This window comes from Salmo salar, chromosome ssa19 (genome assembly GCF_905237065.1).
Source record: "Salmo salar chromosome ssa19, Ssal_v3.1, whole genome shotgun sequence".
NCBI lineage: Eukaryota > Metazoa > Chordata > Actinopteri > Salmoniformes > Salmonidae > Salmo > Salmo salar.
In genome coordinates, this window is record NC_059460.1 from 28,532,900 (window position 1) to 28,552,639 (window position 19,740).

General features: G+C 41.5%; 1 protein-coding gene across 2 annotated transcripts; it reads right to left on the minus strand.

Annotated features, from left to right (window-relative positions):
* Positions 1-7,284: 7,284 nt before the first annotated feature.
* Positions 7,285-19,009, minus strand: LOC106578724 (zinc transporter ZIP12). 2 transcript variants are annotated; one of them, XM_014157851.2, is made up of 7 exons: positions 18,740-19,009; positions 16,978-17,257; positions 9,973-10,068; positions 9,006-9,081; positions 8,665-8,823; positions 8,284-8,459; positions 7,285-8,049 (listed from the first exon to the last, which is right to left on the minus strand). In XM_014157851.2, the coding sequence occupies exons 2-7, from the start codon at positions 17,095-17,097 to the stop codon at positions 7,921-7,923; spliced, it is 756 nt and encodes a 251-aa protein (XP_014013326.1). In that variant the 5' UTR covers positions 17,098-17,257; positions 18,740-19,009; the 3' UTR covers positions 7,285-7,920. The 2 variants fall into 2 exon arrangements, with proteins under 2 accessions (XP_014013326.1, XP_045558845.1); XM_045702889.1 differs by lacking the exon at positions 18,740-19,009 and having other exon boundaries at positions 16,978-17,626.
* Between the last annotated feature and the right edge of the window lie 731 nt (positions 19,010-19,740).

Below are 19,740 nucleotides of genomic sequence, written 5' to 3' on the forward strand. Positions count from 1 at the left end.
CGAACTTTACGGATCCTATTTTGAATTTTCGTCTGCCTCTTGTGACCGCATTTGAGCCATTGGATTACTGAACAAAACACGCCAACAAAATGGAGGTTTTGGATATAAAGAGGGACTTTATCGAACAAAACGAACATTTATTGTGTAACATGGAGTCTTGTGAGTGCAACCATACGAAGATCATCAAAGGTAAGTGATTAATTTTATTGCTATTTCTGACTTTCGTGACTAATCTACTTCTCTGGTAACTGTACGTAATGTTTTGTGTGCTGAGCGCTGTCCTCAGATAATTGCATAGTTTGCTTTCGCCGTAAAGCCTTTTTGAAATCTGACACGGCGGCTGGATTAACAAGAAGTTAAGCTTTATTTTGATGTATAACACATATATTTTCAAGAATGTCAAATATGTGAATTGTGTATTTTTGAATTTCGTGCTCTGCAATTTCACTGGATGTTGGCCAGGTGAGACGCTACTGTCCCACACCCCCTAGAGCGGTTAACACTAGAAACGTATTACCTAAAATGAATCAATTGTAAGTGTGGGTTCACAGCTCCAATCCAGATGTGTTGGTCATTACTAAGACATGGTTAAGAAAGAGTGTTCTGAACACTGATGTTAACCTTTATTGTTATAACCCTTTTCGGGCAAGACAGATCTTCCAAAGGTGGGGGAGTGGTTATCTTTACCAAGGATCACCTTCAGTGCTCGGTCGTCTCCACCAAGTCTGTCCCCAAACAATTTGATTTGCTGGTTTTAAGCATTAAACTTTCAAATAGCTCTTCGTTGACTGTTGCTGGGTCTTATTGTCCTCCATCAGTACCCTACCTGACCTAAGGTCTGTCATGGCCCCTTATACTAAGTCTGAATTTGTCATGCTAGGTGACCTAAACTGGGACATGCTTAAACCACCTGACCAAGTCCTAAAGCAATGGGACTCCCTAAATCTTTCTCAGATTATTACCAATCCCACAAGGTATGACTCCCAGACACACAGAAAAGGCTACTCTTCTCGATGTTATCCTCACAAATAATCAGTTGTGGCTGATTTGCGTGATGTATTGCTATCTCTACCTTTTTGCCCTTTGTGCTGTTGTCTGTGCCCAAGAATGTTTGTACCCTGTTTTGTGCTGTTACTATGTTGTGTTGCTACCATGTTGGTGTCATGTTGTGTTGCTACCATGCTGTGTTGTCATGTGTTGCTGCCATGCTATGTTGTTGTCTTAGGTCTCTCTTAATATAGAGTTGATTTGTCTCTCTTGTCGTGATGTGTGTTTTGTCCTATATTTTTATTTAAATTATTTAGATTTTTAATCCCAGCCCCCGTCCCCGTAGGAGGCCTTTTGCCTTTTGGTAGGCCATCATTGACTTGGCTAGTTAAAGAAAGGTTAAATGAAAAACAAAGTAAACTGTTGGTCCCATGTTTAATAAGCTGAAATAAAAGATCCCAGAAATTTTCCATACACACAAAAAGCTTATTTCTAAATTATTTGTGGCACAAATTTGTTTACATCATTTCTCCTTCACCAAGATAATCCATCCACCTGACAGGTGTGGCATATCAAGAAGCTAATTGAACAGCATGATCATTACACAGGTGCACCTTGTGCTGAAGATAATTAAAGGCCACTCTAAAATGTGAAGTTTTGTCACACAACACCATGCCACAGATAACTCAAGTTTTGAGGGAGTGTACAATTGGCATGCTGACTGCAGGAATGCCCACCAGAGCTGTTGCCAGAAAATGTAATGTTGTTTTATAGAATTTGGCAGTACATCCATCCGGCCTCACAACCGGTAATCACGCAGCTTCTTCACCTGCCGGATCGTCTGAAAACACCCACCTGGACAGCTGATGAAACTGAGTACTTATGTCTGTAATAAAGCCCTTTTGTGGGGAAAAACTGATTCTGATTGGCTGGGCCTCGCTCTCCAGTCGGTGGGCCTGGCTCCCAAATGGGTGGGCTTATGCCCTCCCAGGTCCACATATCGCTGCGCCCCTGCCCAGTCGTGAAATCCATAGATTAGGGCTTAATGAATTGATTTAAATTGACTGATTTCCTTATATGAATTGTAACTCAGTAAAATCATTGAAATTGTTGCATGTTGCGTTTAAATTTTAGTTCAGTATAAAACACAGGACAAACTGAATTTTGACTGTACTGGGCCTTTAATAGACAAATAATAAAGAGTTCCAAACCTCTGCCAATAAGAGCAAATGTTCTGTTTTGCCCTCCCCACTCAGACCACTCCCAGACATTCCGAGCAAAATTCTTTGTATGAGAAATTGCTTTTTGGTAAGAAGCTAAATTCAGCAAGAAAAGAAACCTCACTGTCAACTGCGTCTATTTTCAACAAACTTAACATGTGTAAATATTTGTATGAATACATCAAGATTCAACAACTGAGACATAAACTGAACAAGTTCCACAGACGTGTGACCAACAGAAATGGAATAATGTGTCCCTGAACAAAGGGGTGGTCAAATCAAAAGTAACAGTCAGTATCTGGTGTGGCCACCAGCTGCATTAAGTACTGCAGTGCATCTCCTCCTCATGGACTGCACCAGATTTGCCAGGTCTTGCTGTGAGATGTTACACCACTCTTCCACCAAGGCACCTGCAAGTTCCTGGACATTTCTGGGGGGAATGGCCCTAGCCCTCACCCTCCGATCCAACAGGTTCCAGACGTGCTCAATGGGATTGAGATCCGGGCTCTTCGCTGGCAATGGCAGAACACTGACATTCCTGTCTTGCAGGAAATCACGCACAGAATGAGCAGTATGGCTGGTGGCATTGTCATGCTGGAGGGTCATGTCAGGATGAGCCTGCAGGAAGGGTACCACATAAGGGAGGAGGAGGTCTTCCCTGTAACGCACAGCGTTGAGATTGCCTGCAATGACAACAAGCTCAGTCCGATGATGCTGTGACACACCGCCTCAGACCATGACGGACCCTCCACCTCCAAATCGGTCCTGCTCCAGAGTACTGGCCTCGGTGTAACACTCATTCCTTCGACGATGAACGCGAATCCGACCATCAATAGGACTTTTTTGCCATTCATGCCTGGTCCAGACTTTACCGACAACAACGTCGCATATGGGTTTGTGCCGAGCCAAATCCTCATGGGTCTCCCGGTCACGGCCGGCACAGGTCTCGAACCAGCATCTGTAGCAGCACAGTTTGCACTGCGACACAGTGTCTTAGACAGCTGCGCCACTCAGGAGGCTGCAGCCACAAAGATTTTAATGCTTATCAATTGCCTTGCATTTTTGATCACAGAAACAATGAGAAAATATGGAAAAAATAATATAATGTTATATAATTTTAATTATATAAAGCAGCCCATGTAATCATCTGCCAGAGAGTAGCCCCAATCAGCCCGAGCCCATAGTAATACATTTGGGCCAGATAACTCACACCGGAATCGGTCTGAGCTCAATCCCCCGCATCCTAGCCATAAGTAATACTGCCGAAGGCGGCCAAAACTCGGGCCACATGACGTCAGCCGAGTTTGACTCAGCCGAGTACCCCAACTCTCAGCCACTGTGCTAGCTGGGAATATTTCACATTACACATTTAGTAATGACATAATGCATTTTAAACTTCACTCAATATAACACTTTTGGATGATTTAATAATCAAAATAATATTGATAGGAGAGGGAAAAAAAGTCATTGTGCATTGATAAGTACACCAAAGACTGTTTAACAATAAGCAATAAAGTTAAAGTTCAACTTTATGACCATAATTATCCTATTTACACTTTGAAGTCAATTTTGGCGCTAGAATAACTGTTACTGACTCATATCGATGCTTTTTAAAAGTAGTCGCTCTTTAAAGCTAGAATCCTTAATTGAAACAACAACAAAGCCGTACCCCGCCTGTGTTTTGGTAAAAAGCTGAGGGATGGGCCTTAAGAAATGTAACCACTCTCAAATTCATAGACATACACTACTGTTCAAAAGTTTGGGGTCACTTAGAAATGTCCTTGGATGAAAGGACTGACCATCCATGATTATAGTTTAACCATGCTGTGAAGCTATACAGTGTTTGTTTACGTTAATAGTGTTTACAGACATTGGAGTAAAACAAGTTTGTATGTTGGGTTCTGACTCTGAAGCTCATGAGTCATATATAAATTATATTCTTCAAGAATCAATGGGTATATATCAATAATTTATAAATCCAAAAATGGATGATGTAGAACTAAGAATTCCAGAGAGCATCTCATCAGAATTGTACATAAACTTGATCTTGTAAAATATTGAATCATAGTTGTGGCATCATACAGTACACTAGATTCAAGATCACAAATGCATCAATTGTCTCATTAATATAGTTTAAGTTAGTATTTTGTATACAGTAGGTTTCTCTCATTCTTTCTTTGTCCATCTTATGCCCCTCTTATACCTCTTCCTCCACCTCATTCTCTAGACCCACTCTGGCCTTAGAAAGAGGGAGCGCAGTACAGCACTGTGTGGCCAGGATCCCTATGGAGTCTCCAGCTTGTTGAGTGTGGATTTATCAGCCCAGACCAAATATGAACAGAGCAGTACAGAGAGGTCCTTGATGAAAACCTGCTCCAGATTGCTCAGGACCTCAGACTGGGGCGAAGGTTCACCTTCCAACAGGACAACGACCCTAAGAACATAGCCAAGACAATGCAGGAGTGGCTTCGGGACAAGTGTCTGAATGTCCTTGAGTGGCCCAGCCAGAGCCCGGACTTGAACCCGATCTAACATCTCTTGAGAGGCCTTAAAATAGCTGTGTAGCAACGCTCCCCATCCCACCTGGCAGAGCTTGAGAGGATCTGCAGGGAAGAATGGGAGAAACTCCCCAAATACAGGTGTGCTAAGCTTGTAACATCATACCCAAGAAGACCCAGGGCTGTAATTGCTGCCAATGGTGCTTTAACCAAGTGCTGAGTAAAGGGTCTGAATACTTACAAAAATGTGATATTTCTATTTATTTTTATTTGTATAAATTAGCAAACATTTCTAAAAACCTGTTTTTGCTTTGTCATTATGGGGTATTGTGTGTAGATTGATTAGGGGAAAAAATTTAAAAGCCAAGCGGTCTGAATTCTTTCCGATTGCACTACCTGCCAAAATAAAGGAAACACCAACATAAAGCATCATAATAGGGCATTGGGCCACCACGAGCCAGAACAGATTCAATGCACCATGAAATAGATTCTACAAGTGTCTGGAACTCTATTGGAAGGATTCCATCATTTGGTGTTTTGTTGGTGGTGTTGGAAAACGCTGTCTCAGGTGCCACTCCAGAATCTCCCATAATTGTTCAATTGAGTTGAGATCTGGTGACTGAGATCGCCATGGCATATGGCTTACACTGTTTTAATGTTCATCATACCATTCAGTGACCACTAATGCACTGTGGATGGGGGAATTGTCATCCCATGGCGGCATAGCCATGGTAGGCAAAATAATGGCCTGCCCAGCCTTTTTATACATGACCCTAAGCATGATGTGTTGTTAATCGCTTAATCAACTCAGGAACCTCACCTGTGTGGAAGCACCTGCTTTTAATATACTTTATATCCCTCATTTACATTATATTGGCAAGTTACTTGTACATACCGTAATTTCCGGACTATTAAGCGCACCTGAATATAAGCCTGAATTAAAAATATATATATATTTTGAACATAAATAAGCCGCACATGTCTATAAGCCACAGGTGCCTACCGGTACATTGAAACCAATTAACTTTACACAGGCTTTAACGAAACACGGCTTGTAACAAAAATAAATAGGCTTTAATGACACACGGCTTGTAACAAAAATAAATAGGCTTTAACGAAACACGGCTTGTAACAAAAAAAAAAAATTAGCAGTAAGCTTTAGTTGTCTTTTTGCACTGAGTCAATTCCTCACGCTGCTGTTTCCAACGTCTAATCATTGACTCATTAAGACCAAGCTCCCATGCAGCAGCTCTATTTCCTTTTCCAACAGCCAGATCAATCGCCTTCAACTTGAAAGCTGCATCATATGCATTTCTCCGTGTCTTTGCCATGATGAGGGTGACAAAATGACTACCGTAATAAGTTTGAGAGCGCTCGATTTAATCTAAACAGTAAACAAAAAAGTTGTTTGACCTTAACCCGTTGGGCAATTTCATTGGTCTAATGAAAGCTTCATGCCGCCAAAAAACTGAGCACGTCACAGAATGTGTTTTTTGGAGAAAAAAAAATTGAAAGTGGGAAAAATCCATATATTAGCCGCGTCATTGTTTAAGCCGCGAGGTTCGAAGTGTGAGAAAAAAGTTGCGGCTTATAGTCCAGAATTTACGGTACATACAATGTACCTGTTATAAAGGTTTTGTCTAAAAATAGAGCTCTTTGGCCACACACACCAGTGGAAGCATATGCAGAAAGTACCCCATACCTACGGTAAAATATGGTGGTGTTATGGGGCTATTTTGCTTCCACTGGTCCTGGGGCCCCTGTTAAGGCCAACGGCATCATGAACTTTACCAAGTACCAGGACATTTTAGCCAAAAATCTAGTTGCTGACACTTGGCCGAAAGTGGATCTTTCAGCAAGACAATAACCCCAAGCACTAATAAAAATCCATAAAGAAATGGTTAATTGACATAAAAATCTACATTTTACAATGGTCATCTCAGTCTCCGGACCCCATTGAAAACCTGTGGTTTGAATTGAAGAGGGCAGTACACAAGAGCAGATTAAGGATATCAAGGATCTGGAAAGATTCTGTATGGAGGAATGGTCTAAGATCCCTCTCAACGTGTTCTCCAATCTCACAAAACGTTTTAGAAAAGGCTTAGTGTTATTATCCTCGCAAGGGGAGGGTGCTACAGTATTGAAAACAGGGGTGCCAAGGTTTTTTTTAATTTTTATGTTATTAGTTGTTAAACAAACTCCCTTTCTCAGAGCAATTGTATTAGTATAAAATAACATTTCCTTTATTTTTTAATACATCTCAGTATTTGTATAATTTATTTTTTACAATATTTTTGCTCATTTTTATCAAGGATGACTGTAACGGTTGTCGTCGGGAATGGAGGACCAAAACACAGCAGGAATGTGGATGCTCATCTTGTATTTATTTTTAAATCAAGAAAACACCAAAATAACAAACAAAGAACTCACGAACAACAAAACAGTCTTGTCATGCTCACACACGCAAAACAAGAAACAATCTCCCACAAACACTAAACCAAACACATACCCATATATAGGACTCTCAATCAGAGGCAACGAGAAAGCACCTGCCTCCAATTGAGAGTCCAAACCCCCATTAACCTAAACATAGAAATACATTAACATAGAACAGTGCCCAAAAACCCCGGAATACATAAATCAAATACCCTTATACAAAATCACCACCCCGAACCACATAAACCAAATACCCTCTGCCACGTCCTGACCAAACTACAATAACAAATAACCCTTATACTGGTCAGGACGTGACAATGACAATTATGGACCTGACTGTAGGTGTGCCAGACATACTGTAAGCTAGCTATGTGCCCTATGATACACAGTACATCAAACTAAATAAATCATCACACAGAAAATGTGTGCATGTCCTAAATCTCACATGCAGGCATCTGATTTAAACAAATCAGATGCGTAACTACTGGATCAAAAATGACATTTGTTTGTCACAGCTATTATTCACCTTACTTTAATATCGCTATCACTTGCATAAAATGCCTTGTGGCATTTCAAATAGGCAGTTCGATGCCTTCTTCTAGTGTAATTCTTACACAATTATGACAAGTAGCAGTAAATAATATATATAGTAATAATAATCAACAAGATGTCTAAATGATAAGAAGCAAGACCAGAAAGTACTGTCAACATTGCCATCAATTACACATATTGTATGGCAGATACCATTAGTAGGATGTGCCTGCGTGTGTGTCCTGTCATCAAAACTTGAGTTTGTGCTCAAGCAGGGTGAGGAGCAGGAGGCAGGCCCAGCCCATTAGGAGACCAAGGTTCTGCAGAAGGAACATGAGACTGGGCCTGTTGGTCTTCACACGACTCATCTCTGGAAGCTGAAAGAGAGAAAGGGGAGGAAGAGAGAGAAATTAGGGTTTGGGAGTTTGAGTAGAGGGCACATCTCTCTATCCCTTGTCTCCTGTGAATTGTAACAATCTATTACCTATCAATAGGGCCAGAAGATTTTCTTGACTGTGTGAGCTGACTGATCGGGGGGGACACGGTCTGGTCAAACTCCAGTCCATACCTATCACTGTGTTTTACTAAGAACAGCAGTAGCCCAGTCTCACCATCTCTACCAGTGACAGATAGAGGAAGATCCCTATGGTAACTATAAAGATCCATTGCTGGATCTCTGGTTCTGTTGAGACGAAGAGGCCGACAAAGGCCGTCAGAGCACTGAGTAAGTTCATCATCACTGCATTCCTCACAGAGAGACCTGAGCTGAGCAACACCGCAAAGTCACCTGAGATAGAGAAAGAAGAAGAAGAAGATGCTATTTAAGGTCATTTGGGACCAGCGTTTTCAGTTCTTCGCAACTGGGACACAAATTACTCAAGTCGTGTTTGGTTTGGTTTGAGAAAGGGACCCAGAGAAGAACAACAACACTGCCAACCCATACCAACAACCTTGACATTTGAGCCGCTGCTCTGTGACTTGTGACCTCTCACCCATTTCATGAGGGATTTCGTGGCAGAGGATGGCTACGGTGGTTGCCATGCTCGTCTCGGCGGATGAGGAGATGGCCGCCCCCACCACTAGGCCATCACCAAAGTTATGGAGGCTGTCTCCCACGATGACCATCACAGACAGTATAGGAATACCCTGTCCTGGGAACACAAAGAAAGCCTGTTTGTGTGGCGGCTCATCTACTACGCTTCCTAGCCATAGTAATTACACACAACACAATGGACAGAACTAAACAGAACAGGATCAAATTAAACAGGGAGAGAACTGTGGGACAATGAGTGAAGATGAATGAAAAAGGAGGATGAGGAAATATCTTACTTACTTGTCTGATGTGTAAGGGTTCTTGGTTCAGGCTCCTCTGATGGGATTTCAGTGCATTCTAAGTTCTCCACAGTTCCCTGTAGGGGAGCGACAATTAATAGGATTTTCCCTTTCAATACACATCATTACAATTACACGTAATTACTCCCATCCATACCAAAATCAGCAAATCAGTGACCACAGTTCCCCCTGCCTATATTAAAAACAGTCTAGAGGAAGTTGACCAAAACCGTTCAGTTTCTCTATCTCCTCCTACACTATCTGCATAAGGCCTGAATGATTCAACAGCAGCATCAAGGTCTCCTACACAATAGTCTGTTTCACATTTACTCCCACCCACACCACTCTTCACTTTCCCTGCAATGCAACACTCTGTAGATGTCTACATCAAAGCTCAAACTGTTCAAGATTTTGCCAAAATAATTGTGAATCTTGTAGGCCTACCGCTTTAGAATTCCTGTGCTTTTATATTAGCCTCCCACCCCCACACAGTGATGACAGCACATTGTCAGATAAAGACTGCTACTCCCACTCCAAACCTCCTCCAGGTTTGTCTTGTCTGTGACAATGAGGGCTGGTAAGTATGACACATTTTGTAACAACAATTGTGTTTAACCAGGTGGGTTTATTTTATTTTTTATTTTTTATAAGCTCTAATTTTAATCATGTGAACAGGAACACAGTCATACCACTGCAGTCTGCCATCTTCAAAGCACAAACCTCAAAAGCTTAAAAAAAAACACTGTTTTCCTTTCACAATTCCAAACAAGCCTAAAAAGAGACATTTGCGTGAGGCTGCACCTTCAATTGAGTTATCTATTTCTGCTTTCATTTGAGGAAGTGAAATAGGGTTAATACCATATAGCTTCTGCCCTCCATTGATGCAGTCACTGAATTTCTTTTTTAAGAGCTGCCAATTACACTTTTGGAGTAGAGTATGGGTGCCAGATAGAGACAAACAGACTCACCAGCTGCATGGTGGAGACGGACTTGCCCCTTTGTGAGTGGCCATTGCAGTTGTGCTCCAGGGGGAGGTCATGGGAATGGCCCTGGCCCCCGTGACCCTGCCGGAGAAAAAGAGACTCAGTCTCCAGTCACTCTGTGGCAATGAGCCATCAGCCACCTGCACAGTCAGCTCATCCTGTGTCCCAAATGGTAACCTATTCCCTATATAGTGCACTACGTTTGACCTGGACCCATTGGGCTCTGCTCAAATGTAGTGCACTAAGTACGGAATAGGGTGCCATTTGCGATGCAACTTTAGTCCGGGTTCAGCCAGAGCCAATGGGAACCCACAGATAAGCACCATCATGACAAACTGTAATGAATGACTTAGATGGATTTCCAAAGCAAACGTTTAGACATAGACATGCTGGTTATGCTGAAGAGTGAAACCGTTATTGTTATAAGGAGTTATTACCTCTTGTGTTTTGTTGAGTTACCACAGGATGTGGAATTTGTCTTACCGTGGACTGATGAACATCAAGGCTTTTAGAGATACTTTTGTAACCCTTTCTAGCTTCATGCAAGTCAACAATTCTTAATCTTAGGTCTTCTGAGATCTCTTTTGTTGTTTCACATCAGGCAATGCTTCTTGTGAATAGCAAACTCAAATTTTGTGAGTGTTTTTTTATAGGGCAGGGCAGCTCTAACCAACATCTCCAATCTCGTCTCATTGATTGGACTATAATTAGCTTTTGGAAACGTCATTAGCCTAGAGGTTCACATACTTTTTCCAACTGAAACTGTGAATGTTTAAATTATGTATTCAATACAGACAAGATAAATACATTAATGTATGCGTTATTAGTTTAAGCACACTATTGTTGTGACTAAGATGAAGATCAGATCAAATTTTATGACTAATTCATGCAGAAATCCAGGTAATTCAAAAGGGTTCACATACTTTTTCTTGTCACTGTAAAACCTTCTGGAAACTTACAAAATGAGTCAGGCAGATATGACTACAGTACAATTGACTTTCCCAAGTGAATTTACTGTGACTAATTTTAATCCAGATTAAACTGATCAGTCATACGTGAATATGGATAGAGTGATTAATAAGAAATCAGTAAATGTGACTTAATTTTGGTTCTGGTACTGGTTCGGACAGACATTTACGATTATAAATCTATCTGTGGATAACGTTGGTCGAAATGGCTTGAATTGAGCAATAGCTCTTGTTCCCAAGGACACAGGAGTATTTTTTCTGAGCCTGTGTGACATAGGATGTGGAATCTGACACCACTTGAAGCTAGAATGTCCCTCCTACCATTTCATTCCCTCTTCTGACTGTCCATCAACTCCTGGCTGAACCCTACATCACAGCCACTGACAAAGCACATACCTGCAATCATTACATCATAGTGCAGCAGGAGAGAGAGGTATCATCTCGGTAGCACATTCAGAAATCAATTTATAGCCATTAATCTAAAATAACTCATAGAGTTTAAAGAAAAATACTCTCTGTTTGTCATAGACAGACAAGATAAATATGAGATGAACGGCAAGTTCAGGAAGCTCTGTGAGATGTTCACAGCGATGGGGGCAGACGTTTTGATCAAGAAAGACCTTTAGAAAATATGCACATTTTCTCTAACACTAAACATACAAATATGTATTTTACTGTTATAAGGAAGGTGAAATCTTATAGTTAGCCGTTTTAGAATTTGATTATGCTATATTTGGAAGCATATGTGTCAGGGATCATCAACTGAATTTAGCAGCGGGCCAATTTTTTCTGGAGCGGATCGTCAGGGGGCCAGAACATAATTTGAAATAATTTGTAGATTGCAAATTGACCGCAACAAGCCCAAACAGATATATTTGACTAAAACATAATAATAATTTTAAACCTTGTATACGATCACATATATCACTATTATGCGTAGGAATACTTTGGAACAGATTTCCCAAATTCAAATCCCTTGGAGATGATTTGCTGGTGTTTTTACAGTCTTTTATGTCCAAGAATAAATCAGTAAAACATTTATTTGCCAATAAAATCACTCACCAGTTGGGGAACCCTGATATAAGTAATTTCAAGCCTTATTCATACTGTTTTGTTGAATAGGAAATATTTCATATATTCATATTTGTATCATACTTGTACTGTGTACTTGAGCTTGTGTCCTCGAAAGTGACTACAACTCAGCAATTTATAACAATTTTTACTAGAATGGTCAGATAAAAATATAATTTTTTTTGTTGATTGATGCACCGGTGCATCAATCTAAGTAACATAATTAAATAAATCCCCATCAAAGTTTGACAGTTTAAGCTAGAGATGTCTGGGTTTTTTTTGCATTGGATGCGTCTCAATCCACTGCATCCACCGATGTTCGTAGGTGGCAGAGCTAAAGCAAAATCAAATAGCTAAATGATCCATAGTATCATTTTTTTTTTTTTTTTTATAATTCCATGTGTCAGTTTAGAACCCCCCCTTCCCCTTGGGGATTACGTAGATTACATTTTCCATTACATTTAGTAACATTTATTATAGAACTAAAAGCAGTTTGTGCTAAATATCCAATGCATGTTCTTTATCACATTATTTGTTCTGTTGTGAGGTGATATCAATTACGAGGTACTCTAATGTGCTGTCCCCCTGTGAAATGCAATTAAATTCACATGTATATTTTTCTCTTTCCGTCCCTTCATCATCTGATAATAAGCCTCTTTTACCCATTTAGTGGCTTTGTGTTAGTGTGAATACAGCCCTGGCCAGACACACACAAAAACCACACAAAAATCCACAGGGGCGAGAGTGGGTGAAGCACTAACCCTTGCAAATATTTTCAATGCACAAGTCAATGGTGAACAAAACCCACATTTTTCAGGGTCATAAGAGTCTGTTTTCAATTAATTAGTTGCTTTCCTAATTTCTAAATACACTGTTCAACTGAGAGCTTCATTCTGTGCTTCTTACACACACACACACACACACACACACACACACACACACACTGTTATCCCGAAAAACTTCAGAGACCAACCTGTCAAATTGACTGACCTCTAAAGCCACTCAGCATGAGTGCTGCACAGGGGTCAAGCCCTTAAAGGGTGACTGCACTTCCTGATTTGGTCAAATTTTTCATCATCCTCATTAAGAAATGCTGAATGACTGAAGGCAGACAATAGTTGTCTTGGGGATGTGGTTTGATGTCTGTGTCTTTGCCATTCAATCACAACGAACAAGTGCAATAGTGAGTACAGCGAGGTAAGCTAAGAGCTAAGAGAAAAACATTTTGAAGTTGAGGACTTCTCCCCTCCTGACTGACTCGCCTTGTTTTGATCTTGTGCTTGGCACCATAGCTGTGTTCGAAATACCATACTAACATACTGTATACTACATACTTAATGAGTATACACTACATACTAAATACTAATACTTTATTTCAGTATACTGTAAACAAACAGTATCCTTTCAGTTGAGTGTACTAGCGCATCTACCGGAAGTTGATGCCGTTGCTAAACAACTTCTTGCTAGCATAGCTAACAAATTACTAGCTAGACATCGAACGACTTCATTAACAATGTCCATTGAGAACGCACAACGAAACCAAGTCAATAAACATTGGGTAGTTAGTTAGATAGCATATAGTTAATATACTGGCAAGTTCGATGTATTAGTAGCCAACTAATGGTACATACAAGCAACTGCTGTAATGATATGCTACGCAGTTCGTAAGGCTAGCATAGTTAACAAATCCCTGAGCCAACATAACGTGTGACGTAACTTATTTGTAAAGTCATTAATTTATTACATTGCTCAACATTTTCTTAACATTTGTCATAATTAGTTAAATCAATGAATTTTTATCCACTCTCGTCAGACTTATGCAGCATATTTTCCGCCATTTTCTTAAAATCTGAAAATGTTGTGAAGCCACGCCCATTTTATGAAGAATTGCATTATGGGCCCTAAAAGCACGGAAATCGTGTCCACTGCTTGTATACTTTGGATTTTGGCAAATGTAGTATGACATCTGGGAACTTTTGGCATACTAACTATATCCATACTATCACCAATACGTGTACTACATACTCTATTTAGTCACAAATAGTACATTTATACCTGCGTTTCTGTTTGTCTTTTGCCAGTTCATCTTGTGTTGTCAGGTCTTACCAGTGTGTTTCCCAGTTCTCTAGTTCTTGTTTTCGAGTCTTCCTGGATCTGACCTTTCTGCCTGTCTTGACCCTGAGTCTGCCTGCCGTTCTGTCCCTGATTGACTCTACCTTGGATTACGAACCTCTGCCTGCCCTCAATCTGCCATTTGCCTGCCCCTTTGTTTATAATAAATATTCTGAGAACCAAACTATCCACCTCCTGTGTCTGCATCTGGGTCATATCCTTGAGTTGTGATAGTATTTGGCTTGCAATATTTCTCTACTGCACACATCATGGCAGAGTTTGCAAAACAAATGTGAACTGGATTGATACAAATAAGCATGCTATCATTCTGTCAGGTAGGCCTACTATGTAGTTAACATTTTATTGAGAAGATTCTGGGGAAAGCTTTTCTGTCTACCCACAAGACAGTTGTCATTAACACAACACTGATAGTCAGGGGCGATATTGCTGTAAATTTATTTATTGACAGATATATTGTTATGTTTGGCTTTTTAAGCCAATAGTGTGTCTAACCAGGGGTAGGATTGTGATAATGTGGCTTTGATTGGATAGCAGCAGGGAGCTTGCAGTGGCTGATATTTGTGAGATGTGTTTATGACAGTTTTCGGTGGAATCCATGGAATGTGTATGCTCTTTCAGAATAGTTTGGCAAGCTACTCATAGGTGGGCTGAGAGCTACTCATAGGTGGGCTGAGAGCTACTCATAGGTGGGCTGAGAGCTACTCATAGGTGGACTGAGAGCTACTCATAGGTGGGCTGAGAGTTACTCATAGGTGGGCTGAGAGCTACTCATAGGTGGGCTGAGAGCTACTCATAGGTGGGCTGAGAGCTACTCATAGGTGGGCTGAGAGCTACTCATAGGTGGGCTGAGAGCTGATTGTAGCTCGTGATCTACCTGTTGGAGACCCCTGACCTATAGAGTAATATGAGAAGAATGTAATTGCTTAACGTATGTAGATATTTTAAAGAAAGTGTTTTGATAACTTTCAAGTGTAACAATTCCATGTAGAATAAACCATATTTCACATAATACTGTCGCAGTGTTCTGCTAATATAACAATATGCAAATATTACACTTGTCTTCCATATTTTATTTTCATTCACAACCGATAGATACTGTACCTATCAACATTTTTTCTGGTGGTGCTGGGGCTACCTTGCCAAACATGTCAGATGTCATACCTTCCTGTACGGTGTCCCATACACACTGACTGTTTGGCATTACTCACCCTGGCCCAGAAGTAGTCCATAGATTGGGGGGAATCCCCTTACAACATACAAGACACAAACAGCACTGATTACATTTCCAATGGTGGTTATGTCCTCCATTACTTTGAAACAGGACTGGTTTCTGACCACTGCCTCCTTATTTGGTGATCTGTCATTATAATTTTTGGCCCAGAAAATACTGTACACAATAATATTGTTGATTGTTGGTATCTTTTTGGGGGGTTAGCTAGTTTGCTTGATTATTTAGCAGGGATCTTACAATCGTTAGCCAGTTCGAGTTCAAACATTGAAAAAAGCTTGCAACATGCACCAAACATGTCGTCAGGTTTACTTTATTATGAGCCAAATAGCTAGCTAAAATTAGCTAGCAGGGATCAAACCTAGCTTCAAGTGCAACGTTAGCTATGCAAATCTTCCTCTCACATTACACGTTAGGGAGAGGCTATGCATTTAGCAAGTCACATCACAGTATCATTATGGAATGCCGTTTGGTTCTTTACGTGTCAAAAAAGATACACATCAAATAACACTATCTGACGTGTCAAATAAGCTTATAATTTGTCACATCAAATAATTCTATTATAGAATGTTGTGTGTGATGAATTTGCACGTGCAAGCCACGCGACACCACTGGTATCAGTAGCACTGTCAAAACTGTACAAAAAGTCTGCAAACAAGCACACACTGGCCACGAACGATGTGTTTACAATACCACGTTGGTAGTAAGGCATTATTCGTTCGACCGCAACTTCTGGGGTACCTAGATAGCAACAATACAACCAGCCTGAAAACAGCCTGTTTTGCATGTTATTTTGGCATTAATACGTGTCACATATCAGTTTGCAAACAATGTAAAAAATATATTAAAAATCATTGAGTTAATAAAGCCTCCATAAAAACGCAAACTCTTTTTTGCTTTCTTGAGTAAGGCAGCTCCAAAATGCAGGTGTTTCAGCCTAGCTCAGTGCTTTCTGTTGTAGTGGGGTAGCCAACGGAAAATACAGAGTGTAGGGGTTGGTAATGTTCTTTAGTTGCACCGTGATTGTCTCAGTGTTCTGTCACTCATGGGGACACTACAGCACTGCCAAATCTAAGGGTAGAGCTAAAACATTCAAGCCCCTTGGGTGCTGCCATAGAGTTATTGATCATGTCAACATCATATTTTCAAAATCTTAGCTACAGTCATCATCAAGAATCAAGTCGACAATCTACTGGCAAATCCTTTTTAATCCTTGTCATATGAAGATAAATAATAGATAAAACGTATCGGTGCTCATCGGCTATTGGACATAAATATTACACAACAAGTTGGAAATCGCAAATTCAACAATGAGTGGTTTGGAAGGAATCAGTGGCTAACTGCATTGCAAAGCGATCACTAGCCTGCTATTCAGTGGAATGGGTGTGTGGGCCCAAATCTCGGTTTAAGGGTCTCTTTACCAAGCTTTGTTTAAGGAATCTGAAAGTGCAAATCAATTTGCTATTTTAAAGAATTAGAGAAGTTATGCTGTTACTTATTACATATTTTCACTAGTTAGTAGGTTATGCATATAAACCCTTAACAGATAGAGAGTAACAGTTTGAGGCCCAAAAAATTTCCAGGCCTTACCCTGTCACAGAGCTCCTGCGATCCCCCAGTCGGCTCTTCACAGTGCACAGCATGGAGGACAGTGGAGAGTAGAACCCCTGTCTGGTCCCTCTGGAGCTGGGGTAGGGCCATATTGGCCATCTGCAGGTAGCCCCCCTCCTGGCTCTGTTCCTGGGCCTGGCCCTCCACAATCCTCCCCAGCAGACACAGGTGTAGAAGGAGCAACGTGATGGCCCCAGAAGTGTATGGCCCCAGCTGAGCATCCCATCTCCCTGCTGGGACTCCTGCCACCGACTTAGGGCTGGATGGGGAGATGACAAGGAGGAGAGGAAAGCAGAGTGAAGGATAGAGTGCAGCGAAGAGTTCAGGAAAGACAGAGAGGAAGAAAGATGTTTTATCAGGCAGGGATAGTAGGAGCCAGAAAGACAGACAGAGAAAGAGAGAGTGAGAGAAATGAGTGTTCCTAGCGAGGCCAGAAGCAAGGAGAGAGAATGTGTCCAGGCTGAGGGAGGCATTAATAATGGGCCCACCTGCCTAATCTAGTTCAGGATGGCCGGCAGGAGGGCTGGCAGGGCACCCTTCACCCGAATTAGTCACCACCACACAGGGATGACCAGTCAGCCTAGAGCTCTGGCCCCCCAGTCCTCCAAAACAAAGAAATAAGTGCAAGCAAGTGAGAGAGAACTGGGGACAGGGATAGGGTGTGAGAGGGGGAGAAAAAGAGAGGGGACAGGGGAGAGAGCATGGAGGGAAGGGCTTTGAGTTTAAATACAGTAATTGGTCCATATGGACAGAGCCTGCTAGAGTATGTTGGTAATGATACAAGTGCAAAATGGCCAGAGAAACCCGCCCGAGTGGATACCCAAAGCAGTAACTTGTGTAATATTTTGGGGAAAGCGTCCCTCTGTGTGAGCTATTAACTGAGGATCAGACAGACAGATTTTCGAAACTTCTGGCTTCACATCTGAGCAACAACATTCCTCAGAGGGCTACAGAAAATGTTGCAGATTAGAGAGTTAAGCCATATTATAGGAGCACAGAGGCTAGAACTCCTTTATTATTATTAAACCATTATTTATTTAACTAGGCAAGTCAGTTAAGAACAAATCCTTATTTACAATTACGACCTATACCGGCCAAACCCGGACGACGCTGGGCCAATTGTGCGCCGCCCTATGGGACTCCCAATAACAGCTGGTTGTGATACAGCCTGGAATCGAACCAGGGTGTCTGTAGTGATGCCTCTAGCACTGAGATGCAGTGCCTCAGACCACTGCTCCACTCGGGAGCCCGAGCTCTTACTGTATAGAAATTGAAGTTCAAGTAACTTTTTTTTTTTTTAAATCTCCACCTGCTCACAAATGAGTCAGATTACCATTAAACATCTAAACAATAATAATAGCTACAGAATAGCTACAGATGAATCCCACAACATGAGCATAGGAGGAATTCTAATACAGGAAGCCGCATGCTGTGTAACAGTCCCAGATGCCTGTAGCAGCTCCCCAGACATCAACATACAAAGTATTTATGCTGTATGATCCCTGAGTCATCACAGATGAAACGCACAAGTGCATGCACGCCAACGCTACCTCTGAACACTTGCACAAGACTCCAATATCTCTCCAACGTCCTCCCACGCACCATGTACCATGCATGTCAGACAAACCTGAACAATACACACTTCTGTAAAACTCAACTGATATAAAACTGTATACCCGTCCAAAACTACAATTGGAAATAAATGGAACAAAACAAAATCATAAAACATGAAGAGACCTACCTACTGTTGTTCCCTCTCCAGCTTTCAGCAGCTGTAGTATCTAGACCTGTTGTTGTTTTCCTCCTCCGGTGGATGGAGAGGAAGGGTTTATGATGTTTGGAGGAGAATTCTTGGGCACCCTCTTACTGAGAATTAGTAAGAATTGTGTAATATCTTGAGGATTAGCTGCCAGTGCCACTGCCTTAGATGGCTCCGGTTGCCATGGAGAAACTTGCCTCCTTTCAAATATGAGGGCACTGGGAGCAGCACACCACAGGCTGGGGTTGGGCGAGAGAGAGGGAGAGCGTTGAAGGAGGGGTAGGCAGAGGAGCGTGGAGGGTTGGAGGTGGTCTGGTTGAATGATTGACGCCTGAGAGAGCACTGTTCTGAGAACTGCTCATTCCTGCAAGCTGGAGACCCCCTCTGAGCCACAGAGCAATCAGTAGGCACACTCTGAATATATGTAACAGTATAACCTCTGTCCCTTTCCTCGCCCCTACCTGGGCTTGAACCAGGGACCCTCTGCACACATCGACAACAGCCACCATTGAAGCATCGTTACCCATCGCACCACAAAAGCCGCGGCCCTTGCAGAGCAAGGGGAACAACTACTTCAAGGTCTCAGAGCGAGTGACGTCGCCAATTGAAACGCTATTAGCGTGCACCACCGCTAACTAGCTAGCCATTTCACATCGGTTCCATATACAGCAGTCTGCTGTTATGTAAAGCAGTAATACATTTTATTTGCAGATTAACTTACGTTGCATGTAACTGAATGTAACTGAGAGAGTGACTGAATGACTGACTGATTGACTGACAGACAGACAGATAGACTGGCTAAGTGAGCCAGTGACTGATTGATTGAATGACAGACTGACTGACTGTGTTTGATATAAAGTTTGTTCATATTCTCAGAGGTTGTTGCCATAACTGGAGTGTGTCGTTTAGGACCTGCTGACAGTAATGACTGAGTGGGTTTTGAGGCACCGTGTTTCCTTTATGGTGTTGGACAGGGTTGACAG